This window comes from Haliotis cracherodii, unplaced genomic scaffold (assembly GCF_022045235.1).
Source record: "Haliotis cracherodii isolate W230 unplaced genomic scaffold, xgHalCrac1.p SCAF_9, whole genome shotgun sequence".
Taxonomy (NCBI): Eukaryota; Metazoa; Mollusca; class Gastropoda; order Lepetellida; family Haliotidae; genus Haliotis; species Haliotis cracherodii.
In genome coordinates, this window is record NW_027266343.1 from 22,160,566 (window position 1) to 22,184,734 (window position 24,169).

Below are 24,169 nucleotides of genomic sequence, written 5' to 3' on the forward strand. Positions count from 1 at the left end.
ACATCACCTCACTTCGCTCGGGGGCACGGGTTGCCCAGTCGTCTAAGGCGCCATGATTCGCTGTGCAGAGTTGCGTCCCTTAGGCACGCCAGAAACCTATGATTGTGGGTTCGAATCCCGGTTCGCCCCGATTATGTTTCTAGGTTTGTCAGCACCATACCCGTGCTCGTGGGTTTCACCAAAGTGGTAAACGTCTTAGACCTGCATCACTTTGGGCTTTCCTCCCACATTAAGCTGACATGCTGTGATATAACTGGAATAATGTTAAAAGCGGCGTTAAACCCGAACTCACTCACTCACTCACTCACTTCACTCACTGAATGCAATATTTTTGTGTCTTGGAAAACTTTCTACATCTGTTCTAAATAACTGCCTTAATAACATTTTAGAAAGTAATAGACTTCTTAGTGAAGCACAGGCAGGCTTTTGAAAAAGTTTTTCTCCTCTAGATAATATTTTCTCTTGAATAGTTTGACTGATATGCATAAATCTAAAAATAGTAAATTACATACTGTTTTTGTAAGTTTTGAGAATGTCTTTCATAATGTCTGGCAGGTAGGTTTATGGCAAAGTTATTTATTAAAGGAAAATTAGGAGAAACAATTAAAGTAGACTACAATATGTATCGTACAATTGAGTCATGTATATCATCATGAGGATTGATTCTGCATTTTTTCAACTGTTTTAAAGGTCTACGCCAAGGAGCACATTTGTCACCTCTGTTATTTTCATTGTGTAGAAATGATGTTGAATGATATTCAGTAAATAGTGCCTGTGAGGGTGTTAAAATTGGTGATATAATTGCATATGTGAAGGAATTTCCAGAGTTAATGATGGGACTTTTTGTCAGTCTTGAAAAGCACTTTATCATCCAAAACTGGCTCCCACAGGAGATATGGCTTGGATGAGATCAAGCGATATCTACACTGTAGATATCGCTGCAAAGAAATTACATCACAATGCTTTGCAGACCATTGTGACATCACTGGTTACCATGACGTCACAATCAAATGACATCACTAATGGCTCTGTTACTGAAGCTGTTAGCAGTACTTTTTACACTGAAGACACAGCTAATTACTGTCTCCAAATTGAAAAAGTTGGAAGAATGATGTTGGATGATAAATAAAATCTCACCCTCGTGTCTTTTGACATCAAATATATCAACACTCGTTGATAAAAGTGGCAAAAAAACATCGGCATGCCTCGGAATTTCTCCACTTTTATTAACTCGTGTTGATATATTTGATATCAAAAGACACTCGGGTCAGATTCTCTATGTTTGTTATAATTATCTTGGAATAATATTTCATAAAAATAATAAGTATAATTCTGCTATTAAATCATTGAGAGGACAAGGTTTGAAAGCAATGTTTTGTATACAAAACATGAAACAAAGCTTGAACTTTACTCTTACCACCAGATTATTAAGGCATATGACCAGATGGTTGTTCTGATAATGTTATATGGTTGTGAAGTCTGGAGGATCTAGTAATTTGAAATGTTAGAATTAGTACATAGAATGTTTATTAAGAAGATTTTATAACCACTCCTACCTATATGCTGTATGGTGAAACAGGGCGCCTTCCCTTCAGTATCATTATTTTAAAAACGTATATTATTTTATTGGTGTAATTTACTGAATTTTAAAATCCGAGCAAGCTTTCATGTATTGTTTATGCTAAGTTATGAGAGATCAATAGTGGCAATGTATATCAGCCTCCTTTGTTGAAGAAATACTTCAGATGAATATGGCTATCATCTATTTGGATAACTCAGATTGTAATCAGTGAGAAATGGTTAGAAAATGTCCTATATGTAATTCTGGAGAAGTGGGTGATGAATACCACTATATGTTCGAGTGTATATGTTTATAACAAGAAAGAAAGAAGTTATTACCTGAGTATTGTTGTAGTCGTCCTAACTTTTTTAAATTCATAATCTCTTGACGGAATGTAATAGCTAAATAATTGGTCATTTAGTAAATATATTCCATGTGTTTTTAATTCAGAATTCGATTGAACGTAATATCCTCACAAGACCGATACATATTCACTGCAGCCCAGAATGCCATCTGTGATGTATTTCAGTGCCGTATGAAGGATTGCATGTTTCATTTCGCCAACCTACAGACTTACGGTACTTTAAAAGGATGAGGGTCTAGATTTTAGAAATGATCTTAGCTACGATTAATCTAAACAACTTATGTTTAAAGATAGGATATCTTAAGTTTAAGATAAGATACATTTTCAAAACTATCTGAAATCTGTCGCAGATTGTACAAGGTTACGATACCTATCGTAACTCTGACAGAGAACTCATTTGTGTCAGAGATTTTAAAAGGGGGGTGTTTCCCAGTCACGTCACAGGGATTTCCCAGCCACTGACAATAACAACAACATGGAAAAGTGACACAGAGTTCATGATCACATTGTCAGGTCACTCTGTTTGACATGCAACAATTTGAGTGACAATCTGTACAATCCTACATATGTCCTACATGTAGACATTTTGGTAGTATGATAAAAGATGCCATGACTACCCAAACACACATAGGATTCATGTGCTGGGCATTTTTCAAACCCAATAAATGTTATACCGGTATTCAATGAGTGTAACACTATAGCTACATGTATTAGAATCGAAATGACATGCAAAAAGATACTTCACTATTTTCCCTTCAACTGGTCCTCTCGTGGACATGGAACTTTATGTAAACATCGCATACAAAGTCAAGGACGAAAGTAAAGGGGATATAGTATTCACGACCGTCCGTACGTCTGTCTGTCCGTACGTCCCACCTGTTTGTTGCCACGATATCTCAAGAACTAAACTCTGGATTGTCTTCATATTTGGAACTATGGTGTATATACAGACTCCGCAGACACCAGTTGGTTTTGGTGACCTTGACCCCATTTTCAAGGTCACAGCAGGCAAATCTGCTTTTGGAGTTGGAAAACGGTGTTGCCGCGATATCTCAAGAACTAATCGCTGGATTGTCTTCATGTTTGGAACTATGGTGTATATACAAACATCAGTCGGTTTGGGTGACCTTGACCCCATTTTCAAGGTCACAGCAGGCAAATCTGCTTTTGGAGTTGGAAAACGGTGTTGCCGCGATATCTTAAGAACTAAACACTGGATTGTTTTCATATTTGGAACTATGGAGTATATACAGACATCAGTCGGTTTTGGTGACCTTGACCCCATTTTCAAGGTCACAGCAGGCAAATCTGCTTTTGGAGTTGGAAAACGGTGTTGCCGCAATATCTCAAGAACTAATCGCTGGATTGTCTTCATATTTGGTACTATGGTGTATATACAGGTGGGGGACATTTCATCACTTTGTGACAAATGCTTGTTTTAATCTGTCTGAGGAGCGAAATAACTTCATTGTAAATGTGTGAGATTATTGTGGTGAAAATGTCTATTTCATATTGATCAGTACATTTCATTCAATAAACGTTTTCTGCAAAAATATATTGGAAAGTGAATTTTGGACAATGTTCAATATATCCCACTTTTTGACAACATCTTAATTCCAAACGAGCATGAGATTCCATTTTTCTTAATTTGATTTTGCAAATCGTCATTCTCTAAAATATGATACGAAAATCTGTGCTTACCTTTTGCTGTCACAATTGCTATATTTAATGGAATACATCTATGCCGTTAAGCCCCTGTTTTTGAAGCATGCACATGTTCAACAGATAATATTTAATCACTTGAAATCAAATATTTGTCTTTCAATAATATATACATGTATAACCTAGGTGTTGTTATTAAAACAAAACAAAGTACAATTACTTTGGCTGGAAAAATATGAAATGTACTCTTTATACAAATATGCTATACAAAATATCTGATCATATGTATTTCCTTGTCAGATCAAGAAATACTACACTGTAAAGTTAAAATTCAATTGTTAAAACCATTAAAATTAAGACTAAAGCATTGACACAAATTCAATCCAGAAACATTGTTACAGCGGAACACCACACTTTATGAAAATGGACACATTGAGCAAGATCTCTCTCAACTAGTGTATGAACTAAGATTAGACCCTGAGTTATCAATAAGGTCACGGCCATTACTTTAGTCTTCTGATACCTTCCGCTTTTATCCTTCCCCAAATTATGGAAAAGGTATGTTGTTTAACACTTCTTCAGCATGGACTTGGATAGAAATATTTTGTAAGTTATAGGCTCCATAGTTATATGGATCGCTGTCACGATAAAGGTCATTTCTGATGTTAAATCTTTGATGCGTTCTTCATGTTTTTGAAGTGTCAATTTAAATCACAGAGTTTAACGAAATAGAATGTCAATGTTTGAACATAAAGCAGACTATATGTTACTTAGGGCTACAACAGTTTCAAAAATAGGCTACGATAGCCTTCGATGTCTTCACAATAACTTTATGATAAATTTAGGGCTGCGATCGTTTCTAGGCCCAGAGCTACACAGAAACCATCATGGCCCAGATGATGTCAGTGCCTCAAATGAAATATCTGCTATCTATAAAGATGCTATACTTTTTATGGGCCCTTTTTTGTTAAGAGATGTAGATACAGACACAACATAAATATAGTAAAAGATTCATCTTTTGTTTACAAGTTCATCCTTTCACTTATTACCATACTTTCTTTACTTCATCAGTTTTGTCTACTGTGTCCCTTCCATGGGAACCTTCTTAACTATTTAATTGTAATTATTTCACAGATAGTTTTGTGGAAGATCTTTCCTTACGCTACATATCAAATGAAGCAGAACATCGTACTTCATGTTTCTTGTGATAACATTGTCGGACCCTCAGAAGGCCTTCAAGTTCTGGTACTGCAACTTGTCCAAGTACGATTTCAAGCTGCAGTTTTGGCATCTTCCATTGCTATATGAGATGTCTGTCACACAAGGTTCAACTACAGTGCATATTACAGTGCAATGTTTGTTTAGACATGAAATGATGATAGTTGTAGTGGGTTATTTGTGCAGCATTAACATGTATGATGCTTGTTGCAGATCCGCATCAAGGTGATTGAGGCCCGTCAGCTACAAGGTGCCAACATCCAGCCTGTCTCCCGTGTCACAACCTTCAACCAGACCAAACAGACACGTGTCAAGAAGTCAACCAACAGTCCTTTTTGGAATGAGTCCTTCTTTTTCAACTTCCATGCATCTCCAGCAGAGTTATTTGATGAACTCATAGAATTTCAGGTCAGGAAATTTCTCTCAAATTCTTTGGCCCCTGTTTTTGAAAATGTATTCAACTTCAATGATTTTCCTATACATCTGCTACATACATGCAAGTTGCACCAAAATTTTGACTCCTTTTGTCTGTTGCAGGTATTCAACTCCAGGAAACTACGATCAGATGCTCTCATTGGATCTTTTAAGGTTTGTACTCTTTGAGAGATATTTTGGTGTATGTGATGATGTTCTTACAGGTCTGGGTTCGAACAACTACTAAATTGATATTGATATTATCTGACACACTGCTTCTATGCAACAATTCAATATCATACAGTTGACTAAATAAAAAAGTTGGTTTAAGAATCTACACCAGATAGTTGCTAAAATTTTAATTGAGAAGTAGATCATCAATACTATCTCGACATTAGTTAGTTTATCCGGTGGCCTTAACACAGCAACAACAAATTTCCCCTGATTGGCTGAGTCTTCAGTATAGCTAGTGGTCTATGAACAGATTTCCCCTGATTTCCAAATTTGAGATACAGATAACAATATTTGCATATGCATGAACATGTTGTATGCTGGGTATGGAAAGAAACTGAAGCTATTGCATTCGACAACATGGTGTTGTTAGTGTATCGGCACACCAGGCCATTAGCTGAGCTACATGCAGAGTCAGTGGCTGAAGGTTAATGTGAGTATAGACATATGTTGATGTTGATGTACTTCCCCACCAGTCAGTACTGTCGATGTGTCTTGTGGTTGCAGTGCGACATTGGACTGGTGTATGACGCCCCACAACATGCATTCATCAACAAGTGGCTGCTGCTCAGTGACCCCGAGGACTCCATGGCAGGGGCCAAGGGCTATCTCAAGATTTGTGCTGTGGTGCTTGGGCCTGGGGATGAGGCACCGGTAAGTCCATCTTTCCCTGGTAAGGTCTGGTGAAGCGTTTTTATTTGGCAAAGCAAATCTATGTCAACACAGGCTGATCAACTGAGCATAACTTATACATACATTATACATACATTATACATACATTATAAGCCTTTACCATCATAGGAAAGCTGCCATTAAAGTCATCTGTGCTGAAGTGCAAAATTTGCTTTTAGAGTTATTGATTATCTATGTCATCAAGACCACAAGGTTCTTTTACTGTCAACATCTTCTCCCTAGCTACTGGGTGTATCAAGACATAGGGGTGGGGGCATCCCCGACCAAACAGTTGCTCTATTGTTAGATGGTAAATAGTGATTGTAGATGTAAAAAACGTGACAGAATTAAAGAATGACATTATATGATAAAGAGGTTATCACGCTTGTGTGTTTGGGGATGGTAAATATCCTGTATTAGGAATAAACACTAAGTATTTAGCTCGCCAAGGCTCGCTAAATACAATGTTTATTCCTAATGCAGGATATTTACCGTCCCAAAACACACTCGCATGATAACCTCTATATATTCCCCACTTACCACTGTGGCAATGAGCTCATCACTAGGTGCGCAGTCAAGTTCAAGGGTAAGGTCACTTGACATCATTCTATAAAAAGTTGAAATAAGGCCTTGACAAGACTAATAATGGCCATAGAAGATAAGTAAAAATACATTCGTTCTTATTCCATACCACATTCATACAGTTATAGGCTTAGGAAATGTTTGAATTATAATTTGATTTACTTAAGTTTATACCGGTATAACCATATTTAACTAAATAACATACTGTATTGATGCTATACGATACAGTTTAAATTTAAATGAATTAAAATTTCACATACAACCAACTGTACTGATGGTTGAAACACCTACTTTTCTGTGACCACCAGCTAAATTTAATCATACACCGGTGCATTATTCTAACACCTCTTAAGAAATACGATATACACAAAACCATATACAATACATGAAATACACCAATCAATAAACTAACCTGGATAATGAAATCCTCAAAACACAAACACTAAGTTTCAAGAATATACACAATATTCCAAATCAAAAGGGCTGCTGATGAAGAAAATGATGAAAGTGACTTCCTCAAACCAATGTGGAAGGCTGCCTAAGCTTATTGTTGTGAGGGCTTGTATGACTCTAAGGGTTTGAAGTGTACTGTCTGTGAAGTTAAAAGCTGAATGAAACATCTAAAATATCAAACGAATATATACAAATATTTAAAACTTGACTTGGCTGCATAGTTTTATGAAACAGATAAAAGACTGATATATCTTGCTTTCTAAGTAAAAGAAATAAGGACAGACCAAACCCACAGCTTAATATTTGTATCTTAAATTGAAGTTGCATCAAATCATTTCCATGAGATTTATGATGTTCTGGTGCATGCTTTGTTTAGAGTATGAAATCAACATCAGCAGACGAGGATGAGGACATCGAGAGGTAGGTGTTTGTATTACTTTGTCCTTGCCAATCCCAGTCTCCTGAATGCCTGTGTGTGCATGTAGATCTATCAACATCTGTTAAAATGAGTTCTTATATCACCTGACTGAAAGTCAAGTGAGGTTATGTCATAGACTGTTTGTCCAGCGTCTATGGAAAACATAGTCTCCTCATAAACCACTGAACCAAAGTTGAAATTTCACATACTTGTTCCCACAAATGATCCCACCAATTCACATACGATTTTCAATATGGCCACCACAGCAGCCACATTGCAAAACCTATCAGGGCCATTATTCTGTCATTTTTGTACAAAATATCCTTACAGTTGTCCATGTGTAGTAAGTAGTCTGGGTCAACATATATGTTGCATATATTGAAATATTTTAAATTTTGGCCTTTGACCATGCTCCTAAATTCTTTCGAAATGCATTCCCTTTCACTAAAACATCCTCTCCTCGTAAACCACTGGACCAATGAATCTTGACATAATTATTCTCTGATGTCACCTGAATTTGTTCAAGAAGTTTGATCCTAATTCAGATATGGCCAGGTGCACAGGTGGCCCAGTTGTCTGAGGCACTGCAATTTGCTGTGCAGAGTTTGGCCCTTGTGCAGGCCAGAAACCTTTGATTGCAGGTTCAAATCCTGGTTTGCACGGATTATGTTTCTAGGTTTGTCAGCACCATACCAGTGCTTGTAGGTTTCACCAAAGTGGTGAACATCTAAGTCTTGCATCTCTTGGGGCTTTCCACCCAAATCAAGCTGACACACTGTGATAAAGCTGAAATACTGTTCATAGCTTCCTAAAACCCAACTCCCTTACTCACTCAATATGGCCACCACAGCAAAAAAAACCTGGGATATGTTTGAGCAAAATGTAATGTTAATTTTGGGACTCAATCGTACATTCTGTCTTTGCAATATTTAAAAATTTGACCTGGTTATTGTCATGCTCTTGTATTAACTCAAAATTCATATTGGCCCTGTAAACATCTTTTCTGCAAAGGAGGAGCTGAGCTTTGACATGTCTGTTTCTAAATATGTTGAAGGATGTGTAGTGTTGTTAAATAATATTTTGAAGAATGTGAAGTGTTGTTAGATAATATTTTGAAGAATGTGAAGTGTTGTTAGATAATATTTTGAAGGACGTGTAGTATTATTGAGTAATATTTTGAAGGATGTGTAGTGTTATTGAGTGATATTTTGAAGGATTGCAGTTTTATTAAATAATATGTTGGAGAATGGGTAGTATTATTGAGTAATATTTTGAAGGATGTGTAGTGTTATTGAGTAATATTTTGAAGGATGTGTAGTGTTATTGAGTGATATTTTGAAGGATTGCAGTTTTATTAAATAATATGTTGGAAAATGTGTAGTATTATTAAATAATGTGTCCCCAGCAACCTGTTGCGCCCAGCGGGTGTACAGCTACGCCCGGCCACCTTCTTGATGCGTCTCTACCGTGCTGAGGACATACCGAGAAGTAAGCTTCTGATCACATATAGGATTCATAAACAGAACATGACTGCTGATCAAACTGAGGAATATGAACAATTCAGTTACCAACACTTACAAGCAACATGATTTTAACACAGTATTTGTAAATCTATTGGTAAACTCAAATCCTGTTCATGCCAATGTACGTTGACATGCACACAATGGCCCTGTGTTGGGTGTGTAAGGGAGTTTCGGGTAAGCAGTGTCTGTGTGTCTGTTACAGTGGACTCGGCCTTCATGGAGGGAGTGAAGAAAGTGTTCAACATCGGCGAGGAACAGAAGGAGCTGGTTGACCCCTACTTCGTCTTCTCCTTTGCAGGGAAGGAGGTCAGTGCTCGTCTGTATTGTACATAGACTCAAAGAGGGTAGCAGATGGGTTTATGATTGTTATTCGGTTGAAGATCGACCCATAGGGGTTCTGATTATATATTTTGTTCCAGTTGAAATTAATCTTCTTTTTGAAATTTCAACTGAAATCTTTTCCAGTAATTCTCGTGTTCTTTACAATTGTGGTACATTTTCCATTAAAACATTTAAGATGTTCCTTTCTTTTCCACCCAAATACAAGACAACATTAAGCTACCCTGGTCTACCTGTACAAGAGGAATGTTGTGTACATATTTTGAAATTAAAAAATAACACAATTTTTAAACTTATCCTGCATTTCTCTTTAATGCATTTACCGCGGTGCTTTGAAAGAAAGGCGAGGTTCTGAAAGGACCAGCTGAAGAAGACATTGTTCCAGCTAGTTGCTCCCACATGACCATGTACATGATGACGTCACACACCATCACACTACTGCTGTCAGTTAGACGGAACAGTCCTGTTGGAGTTCTCGAGCTCCAATCCATTGACATCCAACACTATTTGTATTTTTTGTGATATATATCCTTCTTCTGGTTTGTGATTTCATGTCTTGATTACTATTTTTGCAATTGCATTAATATTTAATGCCTGATGGTGGCTTTTTGTCACAGTAAATATCAAACATATTTTATTCACATTCCCTTGCGTAATCTTATCCTTTAATCTGACCGAGGAGTGAACTCACTATGATTACAACTTCTGCTTCATTGCTGATTAATGTCATGTTGTACTCAGTACCATGGTTACAAGTCGGGCTGTGACCCCCACCCCACCCTTAGTGTCTGGACTGTTCCGATATTTGAAAACAGATGCTAAGTGTAGCTTTTGTATACCCATCTCTCCCAAAGCCTTCTCCAAGTACCTGTGGGTTTCTTGGAAGCGCCGCTCACAGAAACCTCAGACACAGTAAAAAGGAAATATCTGACTCCTATGAGACTGCTGAATCTCCACCAGCCGCAGCTACCCTGTCATCTTTGGGTTGGAAGTTCCCACCAGTGTCTATGCCTCTGAGTAGCACCAGCAACCAAGAGATCGGCTTTCCCACAAGCAAACGACCTGTCATCAGCACTCTTGCCAGAGCTCCTGAGCAGCTACATGGTGCTGCTGGTGCTGGCGCCTCTGGGATTCAGCCTTCTGCCATTCCAGCAGACGCCTTAACAGCTCCTCCAGGCTACGTATGGGAATCCCACCTGGTTGCAGATGATGCAGCCTCTGGCGTCTTACACACCCGCCAAGGCCTCTGGTTCACAAAGCTTCTGCTGCACTACCGGTGCTTTCTATGTCGCCTGGTTAGGGTACGCTGTCTTTCTCTTGGGTCCCATTATTACATGGGTCATTGGGGGGTTTTCCTCCAGGCAATCTTTTAAGTCAGCTCACTTCAAGCGCTGGTCCAGAAGCCGTTCACCTATCCGCCGCTCGCAGCACTACCACTCAGATTCAAAGCTTTTGCTGCACTACCGGTGCTTTCTATGTCGCCTGGTTAGGGTACGCCGTCTTCCTCTTTGGTCCCATCATTACATGGGTCATTGGGGGGTTTTCCTCCAGCACGCTTCAAGCGCTGGTCCAGAAGCTGTTAACCTATCCGCCGCTCGCAGCACTACCACTCAGATTCATCCTTGGTAGAGGATTTTAATATTATTCTCTGAGTGGGACACCCATCCCAGCCTTACCCAGATGCCGGATTGGATAGCAGACCACCTGACTTAGGTTGCGCCTTCACCAAGTCCAAGCCTAGCTCCATTTCGCCGAAACCAATGCTAAAGGATCTGGTCTCAGCATTGGATGAAGAATTTGTGTTTTTATCTTTATCGTTGGCGTTGAAGGTTCCTGGGTTTAGGAGGGACAATTTCCCAATCCATGCTTTGGATATGGTGGACTGGGCACACATCCGGGATGAGGATCTCCATTGTATGGCAGGGTTGTCTAAACCAACAACTATCCAGATACTAGACACACGATTTGCCTATCATGCAATGGTCTGAAGTATCCTTAAGCCCTTGGCAGCACCTGGCCCCATGGTGAGGGTTCCCCCCAATATCTCCCTGTCTAATCGACGTTGGCTGAATGATTCCACAGAGAGGGCAATAGAATTTGTTTCATGTGGTTTCATGTGGCTTCTGGTCGACATGATCTGCACCAAATTTGTGCATTTCTACAAGGTTGGGGTGCGCATCCTGAGGACCAGATGACCTGAGGGCTGTGGGCCGGTGCACGGCGCCTTGACACATCAAGAACCTCGGAGGCACTCATTGACATAATCACACTGGAAGGAGCGCCTCAGTACACTCAATTCGCCTTTTCCACTGACAACTTCATGGTAGTTTGGAGCCTTGCCAATCAGGGGACGACACACTCTCCCTCCCACCTTCATCAGTCGTTCCAGTTCTACAATCTGGTAATTTGGCTTTGGTCCAGCACATTCCCTGATGTTGGAACATTTTGGCAGATCCATCTTGGCTGAATTTTCCTTTATCTGTGTACCAAGCAACACCTGGAAGGCACCACCATTACTATACTCTTCGCAAAACGGATATATTTTACCATAAAAGCAAAATTAGCAGACCAAAAGGTGCAAAATGAAGAGGTTTAATGTGTTATAGTTTCAGTGACAAATCTCCCACCGGATCAAAATTATCACAACAAGGACATGCAAACCATTAGTCAGGAAACACGTACGATTCGGAAAAATGCACCCAGTGCATTAACAAAAGGGCCAAGCAACTGCACGCACTGCGTGTGCAGCAGCACTATGAACGGTATCAAAATTTGGGTTTGTGATTGCCTGGCATCTGCGTCAATTGAACAGTGACAGTTCAACAACATGCCAAGATTAACAGAAGTGCAAAGAAACAACGTCATAGTCCGCTTGCAGACAGGGGAATCGCGATCAGCTGTAGCCAGGGTTTTCAGTGTAGTGCAATGGGATCAGTTTCAACAACATGGCATACTTGTCTCTTCCATGGGAATTAAGCCGCTGTCAATTCCAACAGGGGACATATGCGTTATTGATGGTAGCTGACCTTCACCTTGGACTTTTCCTATGTACCGATAACTGAGATGACTGCAATCACCAAGTGTTCTCTCCACAAAATTTTGGCTCAATACCTTGTACGGTTCCTCGTATAAATGTATTTTCCTACCTCACACAAATCTGACTTCGCATTTCCTTATTGGTGGCTCTTAGCTTGGTGTTGGCAGTTCCGGAAGATCCCGGAACTGCTATTACGCTCATTGCGCCTTGAAGATCAGAAGGCCAAGACCGGTCTTTCTCCATTCCACCTTTATCATCGACCGTGGGAGCCGAATACAAGGAAGAACTCTTACTTTGCCCTGTGTGTGCATTATGAGTTATATCCATCACAGACTTTGCTTGGGGCTTGGAATGCCTTTTCATTCCTGTATCCCTGACCTCCATAACCAAAGCCAAAACCACACCACATTGTGGTTGCGAGTTATCAGCCCTTCAGGCTTATGGAATCGCCAACTTGGATCCGCTGAGAGCTGATAACCCTCATGAGATTCGATGGGTTCGCTCTGCACAGTAGTTGCTCTCTTTGAGCCATCATGGAAGGATGATTTTTGTGGTCAGACACTGTCTTCGCAAGCCACTACCTGATGGGAGATGTCAAAGGCGTACAAAGTCTTGGCCCTCTGGTTGCAAATCAGTTTCTAGACTTTAGCGCACACTAATTTCTCCTGCTGCTTTTTACCGGGACGTTCTCATACGCTCTTACCATCTGTGGACAGGATTGGATGAAGTTGTTGCAGATCTGCACAAGTGATGCGCTCAAGGACTGCCATAAACTACTGGAGGGTTTATGTCACTGATGACTGCATCTGAAAGTATGCTCTCCACTGTACCGTCCGCTAAAGATGCATCAAGGAGTAATGCAGGATAAGTTAAAAAATCTTGTAAAAATCTAGATGTTTGTTATATTTGTATACTTATCCTGCATTACTACATCTTACTGGCCCACCCGGCACAAAGCGGCTTCCTACGATGTCTTCAGATGTTATGATCTAGCAGTAATGTGATGGTCTGTGACGTCCACGCTTCTGTGGTCACGTGGGCGCTGTGTGATGGGATTGGCTGCACAACTAGTAGGAACAACAGGGCTCCAAAAATCCACTCGTCTGCTCGTATTGATGAGTGGTAACTGATGTTGGGCAAGCTGAAATTATCAAATACTCGTCCTGACGGACGAGCAGATACTTACAGCAGTTTAATTTATATTTGTTTTGATGTGCGATATTGACATGGAAATCACGTATAGCATTAACAATTAGGCTGAGGTTTGTCTATTGATGTATCTTTGCACAGGCTTTGCGCTTAAACCAGTCTTTATTTATTGATGTAAGCGGCCGGTTTCTAACGAAACCAAACTGGCGGATATGAGAAAGTTTTTCTCGTCGGAGGGTCGTGCTGACAAAAAGTTGACTGCACAGGCGGAGAAACGAAAACTTAGTAAAAAACAATACGATACTGAAAAAGCGAAAACGTGTTGTACAATCTGCGTGGTTGAGTGAATTTGAATGGGCAAAATTTGACCTGAAAACTTTTGAGGATGTTGTGAAAGGAATCTTTAAACTTTATTACTACTCTCCTAAAAGGAGAAGGGAATTGTATGCTTTTGCTGAAATTTTGGATAAAGAGTTAAAACACTATGGAGGAGTGAAAGAGGTGAGATGGTTTTCAAGCCAAAACAGAGCACTCAAATCTTTACTGGATAACTATGAAGTTACCATAGTGCACCTGGGAGAAATTGCATCTGGGCGGGATGATTCTTCTGCAAAAGCCAGAAATTACCTTAAAGAAATGAAAAGTGAAAGATTTCTGAAAATGCTGCATTTTATGATAGACTTTACTGATCTTGTGAGTGAAGTATCCAAAGTGTTCCAATTACAGAAGACACTCATATCAGAGGCCCAGAGACGAATTGAGGCTTTAAGACTGAAGTTTCTCAAGATGAAGACAAGAAGAGGGAAAATGTTTCAGAAATTCCTAGAAGAAAGTAGAGAAGGGAAGTTCAGAGGAGAACAGATTACTACTGAAAAGAAGGGAAGAACAAAGAAGAAAGATGAAGGAGAAAATGACCTTTACAGGGACATTGACTGCATGTTGGAGTCAATTGACATAGATCTCCAGGAGAGGTTCATCAAACACCTTGGTGGGGAACCACATTCTTTATTCAATGTGTTTGATTTCAAAATGTTGCCAAATTATGAAACAGAAGTAGAGAAATTTAGAGAGTATGGAGATGAAGAGATTCAGAGGCTTGTTGAAATATACAGTCCCCTCCTTACAGGTGAAGAGAAGACCAGTGCATTTGATGAATGGCTTGACCTCAAGATGCATATGAAAGATTTGAATGACAGACCAGTGGTTGATGCTTATGAAAGTGTTTTGGCCAACTACAAGTCACAAAGCAACATGACACACATCTTGCCTCTGGTATCAATCATGCTAACAATTTCACCAAGTACAGCTGAATGTGAAAGAGGATTCAGTCGGATGAATATGCTGAAAACCAATCTGAGAACATGTATGACTCAGGGTACCTTGAGTAATTTGATGCATATTAGCATTGATGGCCCCTCTCTGGATAAATTCAATCCTCAAAAGTCTATCCTACACTGGATGCAGAGTGGAAAAGGTACCAGGCTTGTTAGCGGACACAGATGTCCAGGACCAAGAGTCAAGTCATCAACCATTACATCATGCTCTACAGAATCATCTCCAGGAGTCTCCTCTTCCACAATCACCCTGACCGAGTGACAGGCTGATGTGAAACTTTTGCTCTGAACTTTGGGGTCTACAGTACTGTTTATCTCCCCTCCCCTGCAGCTTAATATAATGTATTAATATCACACTGACAGTGACAGACTTATGTGTCTTTCATCATAACTTAACTGTTCAAAATAACTTAACTTATTATTCCTTAATTTATTCAATATTGTCTTACTGTGGAAATAAAAACACAAAACACAAAATAAATCTTGAAACAATTTATTTACTTTGTTTTCAGTGGTTACATGGTACATGATACATGATATTGTCTGTTCAGCATTGAGCAATAGGGCAAGTGAAAATTTGGCAGGACGAGTACAAAATACAAAGTACTTGCCCTGCAGGACAAGTAGGGTTGCAAAAATTGTTCGAGCCCTGAACAACGTCTTCTCCTTCACACAGCTTTGTCTTTCTGTCATTAAAGAGTAATGCAGGATATAAATATAAAGAATATCTAGATGTTACTAGTTTTACATCTTAATTATTATTCCTGCCACCAATAATGGACATGATCATAATTTTCTATCTGCATGATGACAGACCTTGAGTAATCAATATGTTGTGGTTGCAGGTGAAGTCGAAGATCATGTACTGCTGTGATCATCCTGAGTGGAACCAGGAGCTCCGGCTGGGATTGCAGGTATACAGTTGATATTCTCACAAGCTGACCATGTCCAGAGTCCGGGCAAGAATACCTAGGTCCCCAGGCAGTCACTATCGAGGACAGTATAGCTAGATCCCCAGGCAGACACTGTTGGGAGTCCCAAGCCAGAATAGCTAGGTCCCCAGGCAGACACTGTCCAAGCCAGAATAGCTAGGTCCCCAGGCAGACACTGTCCAAGCCAGAATAGCTAGGTCCCCAGGCAGACACTGTCCAAGCCAGAATACCTAGGTCCCAAGGCAGACACTGTCCAAGCCAGAATACCTAGGTCCCCAGGCAGACACTGTCCAAGCCAGAATAACTAGGTCCCCAGGCAGACACTGTCCAAGCCAGAATACCTAGGTCCCCAGGCAGACACTGTCGAGGCCAGAATAACTAGGTCCCCAGGCAGACACTGTCCAAGCCAGAATAACTAGGTCCCCAGGCCGACACTGTCGAGGACAGAATAACTTGGTCCCCATGCAGACACTGTCCAAGCCAGAAAAACTAGGTCCCCAGGCAGACACTGTCCAAGCCAGTATAACTAGGTCCCCAGGGAGACACTATCCAAGCCAGAATAACTAGGTCCCCATGCAGACACTGTCGAGGACAGAATAACTTGGTCCCCATGCAGACACTGTCCAAGCCAGAAAAACTAGGTCCCCATGCAGACACTGTCCAGGCCAGAATGACGAGGTGCCCTAGCTGTGACCAACTGTCCTTATTGACTGATTTTCTTTGTGCACTGAGAGTAGCAGTTAACTCTGCACCCACGACAATCATAAGATGACTTATTATGTACTGTGAGTTAGCCTTGGACTATGTGTTGCAAGAAACTGTTGTCTGTTTCAGTTTCCAAGCATGTGTGAGAGAATTAAGTTCATGATCCGAGACTGGTAAGTTTTCATTGACATCTGCAAATGTTGGACCAGGTCATACACCTTTGTGTCATGTGTGAAATTACACAATCCAAGGAAACGATATTCATGTTTTCATGCTTGAAATCTCTACTTTTGAAATGTTGATCAGTTAGGTTATGGATGCATTGTAACTCTCATCCTGAAGTGTCATGTGCTATTATGTAAAAGTATTACTTCTGTAATTCAAGAATGAAATGATTCTGAATGTGGTGACCAATGTGGGCCTCTTGCACACAATAGATAACTTTTTATACAAGGCACAGCAAGGGACTCCGATGGCCCACAATTTGGACTTTGCAAATCCTCTGAAATGTTTTCCGGTATCTCAATTTTTAATTTTAAACAGTTGCTATCATGCCTATTTTCTTTATCTTCCTCTTTTATTGTTTTGGCCTTGCTTGCTTTCTTTGCGGGAGAATGAATCTATGATGTGTTTCAGTGTGTTTGTTATACAGTGAAGTAAGTTAGCTGCTGCTCATTACCTTCAGCCTGAGTTAGTTTGGCAGTAAGTTACTTGTGTAGGTTCAGAGGGAACACTGCAGGATATTTATTTTTTGTCAGTAACACTTTTGCCAAGAGTTACCTGTTTCCAAGAAGACTTTGTACCCATCATAAGGTGATTGCAGTGTCCAGAGAATACATACCATAAGAAACTGAACAGTTGCACATTTTGTTATTTATTTAAATTCTAGAATGCCAATCAAACATACGATTTTAGAATAGTTAATACAGCCAATGTATTTACCAAATTTGCATTTTATTAGTTTTCATATTTTTGTAACTCCTCAGTGATTAAGGAGTGATCAAAAAGTGATCGATGTTGAAATCCTATCTCATCCACCAATTGTTTATGGATGTATGTCTTGATACTGGTACTAGACTGAACTCAACTGGCCTGTTTGCATTTATGTATACCATCTCTGATAAAATTGAATGAAATAGTTCTTTTTAAAGATTATGTATTGTTGATATTTCTTGTGACTACAGGGACCGCGTCAACGATGATGATACCATTTGTTCCTGCATTCTCAACACCACTTCAGTTTCTGCTCCCGGGGAGCTGGGTTGGTTTTGTTTGTAGTCCCAACCCCCCCTCCTTCACACCACACCCCGCACCTCACCCGTGCTCCCTGGGCACCACTCAGTGTCCCCAGTACTGAGCTGCTGCTGCTGCTGCACCGAGATGCGGTGGTGTTGTGTGGAGGTCCGGGAGTGACTGTATTCCTGTAGCTGCCCAATGTATCGGCAAACCCACACCCATACCCCTTGTTTCTCCCTAGGGTAGCTTCACATACAGTAGCATGTTGTGTGTCTGTAATAACCTGTAATGATGTGGTGGCTCAGTGACCGGGCAGAGCTTTATGGTTGTCATATTGGACAATGTGGTATATCCCTGCTTGGCTTGCTCAACATGATACCTCCTAAACTGAGATCTATAATATTGCATGGGGCTCCATCTGTGCTTCTAACATCCAGCCTTTCTTCATGTATATTTCTTCTTTCTATATTATTTCTACAAGCTGTATGTCTCACTTTCATGTGAGATTGCCCAACAGAATGTTTATCTTGGAATCACAGAAAGAAACTGGTAATGGTTGTAGCTCTCTTGTTGTGTGACAAGCCATTCCATGACGTAAAAGGCGACTATGCTTGTCGTAAGAGGATAGGGTGGTCAGACTTCGTTGAAGCATATAATCGATTCTAATTGCGTGGATTGATGCTCATGAGGTCCAGCCTCGATTATTTACAGACCGCCGTCATATAGCTGGAATATTGCTGAGTGCGGCGTTAAACAACAAACCAAACCAAACCAAACCATGACTGTTTAGCAGCAGTGTTAAGTGCCACACAGTAGGTAGAACTGTTGAGTACCTGTCTGACTAGGGAATTACTGACACCCTGACTGTTTGACAGCTTGTGTCTGTATAACTGTTCAACCATGTGACTGGCATGCCTGTACTAGGGAATAACTGACACCCTGACTGTTTGACAGCTTGTGTCTGTATAACTGTTCAACCATGTGACTGGCATGCCTGTACTAGGGAATTACTGACACCCTGACTGTTTGACAGCTTGTGTCTGTATAACTGTACAACCATGTGACTGACATGCCTGTACTAGGGAATTACTGACACCCTGACTGTTTGACAGTGTGTGTCTGTATAACTGTACAACCATGTGACTGACATGCCTGTACTAGGGAATAACTGACACCCTGACTGTTTGACAGTGTGTGTCTGTATAACTGTACAACCATGTGACTGGCATGCCTGTACTAGGGAATTACTGACACCCTGACTGTTTGACAGTGTGTGTCTGTATAACTGTACAACCATGTGACTGACATGCCTGTACTAGGGAATTACTGACACCCTGACTGTTTGACAGCTTGTGTCTGTATAACTGTACAACCATGTGACTGGCATGCCTGTACTAGGGAATTACTGACACCCTGACTGTTTGACAGTTTGTGTCTGTATAACTGTACAACCATGTGACTGACATGCCTGTACTAGGGAATTACTGACACCCTGACTGTTTGACAGCTTGTGTCTGTATAACTGTACAACCATGTGACTGGCATGCCTGTACTAGGGAATTACTGACACCCTGACTGTTTGACAGCTTGTGTCTGTTTAACTGTACAACCATGTGACTGACATGCCTGTACTAGGGAATTACTGACACCCTGACTGTTTGACAGTGTGTGTCTGTATAACTGTTCAACCATGTGACTGGCATGCCTGTACTAGGGAATAACTGACACCCTGACTGTTTGACAGTGTGTGTCTGTATAACTGTTCAACCATGTGACTGGCATGCCTGTACTAGGGAATAACTGACACCCTGACTGTTTGACAGTGTGTGTCTGTATAACTGTACAACCATGTGACTGGCATGCCTGTACTAGGGAATTACTGACACCCTGACTGTTTGACAGCTTGTGTCTGTATAACTGTACAACCATGTGACTGACATGCCTGTACTAGGGAATTACTGACACCCTGACTGTTTGACAGTGTGTGTCTGTATAACTGTTCAACCATGTGACTGGCATGCCTGTACTAGGGAATAACTGACACCCTGACTGTTTGACAGTGTGTGTCTGTATAACTGTTCAACCATGTGACTGGCATGCCTGTACTAGGGAATAACTGACACCCTGACTGTTTGACAGTGTGTGTCTGTATAACTGTACAACCATGTGACTGGCATGCCTGTACTAGGGAATTACTGACACCCTGACTGTTTGACAGCTTGTGTCTGTATAACTGTACAACCATGTGACTGGCATGCCTGTACTAGGGAATTACTGACACCCTGACTGTTTGACAGCTTGTGTCTGTATAACTGTACAACCATGTGACTGACATGCCTGTACTAGGGAATTACTGACACCCTGACTGTTTGACAGTGTGTGTCTGTATAACTGTTCAACCATGTGACTGGCATGCCTGTACTAGGGAATAACTGACACCCTGACTGTTTGACAGTGTGTGTCTGTATAACTGTACAACCATGTGACTGGCATGCCTGTACTAGGGAATAACTGACACCCTGACTGTTTGACAGTGTGTGTCTGTATAACTGTACAACCATGTGACTGGCATGCCTGTACTAGGGAATTACTGACACCCTGACTGTTTGACAGCTTGTGTCTGTATAACTGTACAACCATGTGACTGGCATGCCTGTACTAGGGAATAACTGACACCCTGACTGTTTGACAGTGTGTGTCTGTATAACTGTACAACCATGTGACTGGCATGCCTGTACTAGGGAATAACTGACACCCTGACTGTTTGACAGTGTGTGTCTGTATAACTGTACGACCATGTGACTGGCATGCCTGTACTAGGGAATTACTGACACCCTGACTGTTTGACAGCTTGTGTCTGTATAACTGTACAACCATGTGACTGGCATGCCTGTACTAGGGAATAACTGACACCCTGACTGTTTGACAGTGTGTGTCTGTATAACTGTTCAACCATGTGACTGGCATGCCTGTACTAGGGAATAACTGACACCCTGACTGTTTGACAGTGTGTGTCTGTATAACTGTACAACCATGTGACTGGCATGCCTGTACTAGGGAATTACTGACACCCTGACTGTTTGACAGCTTGTGTCTGTATAACTGTACAACCATGTGACTGGCATGCCTGTACTAGGGAATTACTGACACCCTGACTGTTTGACAGTGTGTGTCTGTATAACTGTACAACCATGTGACTGGCATGCCTGTATGTTGTGTGTCAGTGCTGTATGTATTGTTGTTCAGCATGTTTACATTACAGCCAGGATAATTGTGGTCAACAACTGGAGACAGGGTCTTTGTTCATAATTCAAGCAACCATTCAATTGATTATTTTTTGCATATTCCTTACCATAGTAATATAAACTCATGCTGTAAAACTTCCAGTTTTGGAACTATCCTTTGATTTCCTGAAAAAAATGTTGATGTTAAAAACAAATATGTATTTGAGATAAGACCATAAGATTTAATCTGAAAGTGATACTGTGATTGTACAAAAAACAAAAACAGTATTATTCTAGACATCCGAAAATGAACACTGATTTAGTATGTTCATACTTATATATGTCAGCAAATGACTCTTGACAACATGGTAGTGTCCCAGGGACTGATAGAGCCACTGGACTGACAACATGGTAGTGTCCCTGGGACTGATAGAGCCACTGGACTGACAACATGGTAGTGTCCCTGGGACTGATAGAGCCACTTGACTGACAACATTGTAGTGTCCCTGGGACTGATAGAGCCACTGGACTGACAACATGGTAGTGTCCCAGGGACCGATAGAGCCACTGGACTGACAACATGGTAGTGTCCCAGGGACCGATAGAGCCACTGGACTGACAACATGGTAGTGTCCCAGGGACCGAAAGAGCCACTGGACTGACAACATGGTAGTGTCCCAGGGACCGATAGAGCCACTGGACTGACAACATGGTAGTGTCCCAGGGACCGAAAGAGCCACTGGACTGACAACATGGTAGTGTCCCAGGGACCGATAGATACTGGACTGACAACATGGTAGTGTCCTAGGGACCGATAGAGCCACTGGACTGACAACAAATATATATGAACAAACTTGATTAGATATAATGTGTATACCTTGTTCATACTGCAGGGATCGACTGAATGAAGATGACAACGTTGGAACATTCTGTTTACCAGTATCAGTAATTTCATCACAAGGAGACACTGGTGAATACTTTACTCCAGGCCTCTCTCCCCCATGTCAAGCTCACTTGCTCGCACCTACTTGTACATGCCGCAGTCATGCTGGGGAAACCAAGCAGTGATCCATTGGTATTTGGATACTCTGAGCTCAAATGTTTCCCACTGAAATGACAAATGAAAGGAATAATGCATACATCTTCAGTGTTTTTTCACTATTAACCTGTGAAGTAATTAAGAATCACATGTTAAAGTTGCACCATGTGCACCACCTGTCACATTTCTCCTGACATTTGGCTTCTGACAAACTGGTGGTAGTGCATGTGACTAGACCCAGCTGAATGCAGGGCAGTGACATGGGTGAGAGAGTGTTCGGTGAATAGCAACTCCGGCTAACATACAGGCTGCCCCCATCGGGACCACGTACAGGCTGCCCCCATCGGGACCACATACAGGCAGCCACCATAAGTACCACATACAGGCAGCCACCATAAGTACCACATACAGGCTGCCCCCATCAGTACCACATACAGGCAGCCACCATAAGTACCACATACAGGCAGCCACCATAAGTACCACATACAGGCAGCCACCATAAGTACCACATACAGGCAGCCACCATAAGTACCACATACAGGCTGCCACCATAAGTACCACATACAGGCAGCCACCATAAGTACCACATACAGGCAGCCACCATAAGTACCACATACAGGCAGCCACCATCAGTACCATATACAGGCAGCCACCATCAGTACCACATACAGGCCGCCCCCATCGGGACCACATACAGGCCGCACCCATCGGTACCACGTACAGGCAGCCACCATCAGTACCACATACAGGTCCCCCATCAGTACGACATACAGGCAGCCACCATCAGTACCACATACAGGCAGCCCCCATCAGTACAACATACAGGCCGCCCCCATCGGGACCACATACAGGCCGTCACAATCAGTACCACGTACAGGCAGCCACCATCAGTACCACATACAGGCCACCACCATCAGCACCACATACAGGTCCCCCATCAGTACCACATACAGGCTGCCCCCATCAGTACAACATACAGGCCACCACCATCAGTACCACATACAGGCCGCCCCCATCAGTACAACATACAGGCAGCCCCCATCAGTACACCATACAGGCCGCCCCCATCAGTACAACATACAGGCGGCCCCCATCAGTAAAACATACAGGCAGCCCCCATCAGTACAAAATACAGTCCGCCACCATCAGTACAACATACAGGCCGCCCCCATCAGTACAACATACAGGCAGCCACCATCAGTACAACATACAGGCCGCCCCCATCAGTACAACATACAGGCCACCACCATCAGTACAAGCCATATTTTACGTCTCTGGGTCAGAGATCACAGTGTTCCAGTGCTCCTAGACAGAGATGACAATGTTTATTTCATGTTGGATGATAAAAAGTCTTAAAAAATGTGTCCAATGTTTTGACAACTTCTTCAGCTGAGCAGATGTATAATCTCCACTGGGGCCATCATTATTGATAAATGGCTTCATGAAGAAGAAGTCTTCCTTGGCAGCACTATCAAAAGATATCTGCTTGTAAATGTTAGAGTTGAAGTTCTGAAACTGTGGTTAGTTAGGCTGTAACTAACTGTAAACACAAGACACCAGGGAAAACCAATACCTTAAAGTAAATTGAAAACATGTAGTATATGTAGTATATTTGTTTGGCAGAGAGGTAACTGTTTGCTTCACGTGCGAGGTGTCACATGCATGGGACTTCATGTGTGACATTCAACATGTGCTCTCTAGCAGTCAGCCATCTCAAATGACATGCACATTTGTAACTTTTCCTGAATAAATGTTACAACCTTCTGAAAAATGTCATATGACGGTTACAACAGTATGAAAGGCAATACTACACACATAAAGAATATGACACATCAGCCTATATTCTCAAAGCGCATATTTATAAGCAACTGCAAAGACTTTAAAGACGTACCAGTTATACAGGGAAGTAGGTCCTGCACAACTATTATTCAGATTACTAGCTTTGGTGAAAACCATTTTGTGTTCCCCCAGCTAGGGGAAATATAGGGTGTTTATGGGGAAGTTCGGGCAAGTCATTTGGCTGTCTTGCCTGATGAACAATGAGGCACTTAGATGGTACATAGGTTGTATTCATGT

The 24,169-nt window shown here is 41.4% G+C and overlaps 1 protein-coding gene across 9 annotated transcripts in view; it reads left to right on the top strand.

Annotated features, from left to right (window-relative positions):
• The window catches only part of LOC139452043 (myoferlin-like), a 182,977-nt gene that overhangs the window by 81,530 nt on the left and 77,278 nt on the right, over positions 1-24,169 (top strand). For 8 of the 9 annotated variants that reach the window (XM_071233329.1, XM_071233335.1, XM_071233334.1 and 5 more), the window contains 9 exons: positions 5,019-5,213; positions 5,343-5,393; positions 5,958-6,104; positions 7,534-7,577; positions 8,981-9,063; positions 9,301-9,404; positions 15,803-15,871; positions 16,724-16,767; positions 21,948-22,024. In XM_071233329.1, the coding sequence (XP_071089430.1) occupies positions 5,019-5,213; positions 5,343-5,393; positions 5,958-6,104; positions 7,534-7,577; positions 8,981-9,063; positions 9,301-9,404; positions 15,803-15,871; positions 16,724-16,767; positions 21,948-22,024 (814 nt within the window). Of the gene's footprint in view, positions 1-5,018; positions 5,214-5,342; positions 5,394-5,957; positions 6,105-7,533; positions 7,578-8,980; positions 9,064-9,300; positions 9,405-15,802; positions 15,872-16,723; positions 16,768-17,778; positions 17,856-21,947; positions 22,025-24,169 lie in introns of all 9 variants that reach the window. The other variant, XM_071233332.1, reaches the window with a different exon arrangement.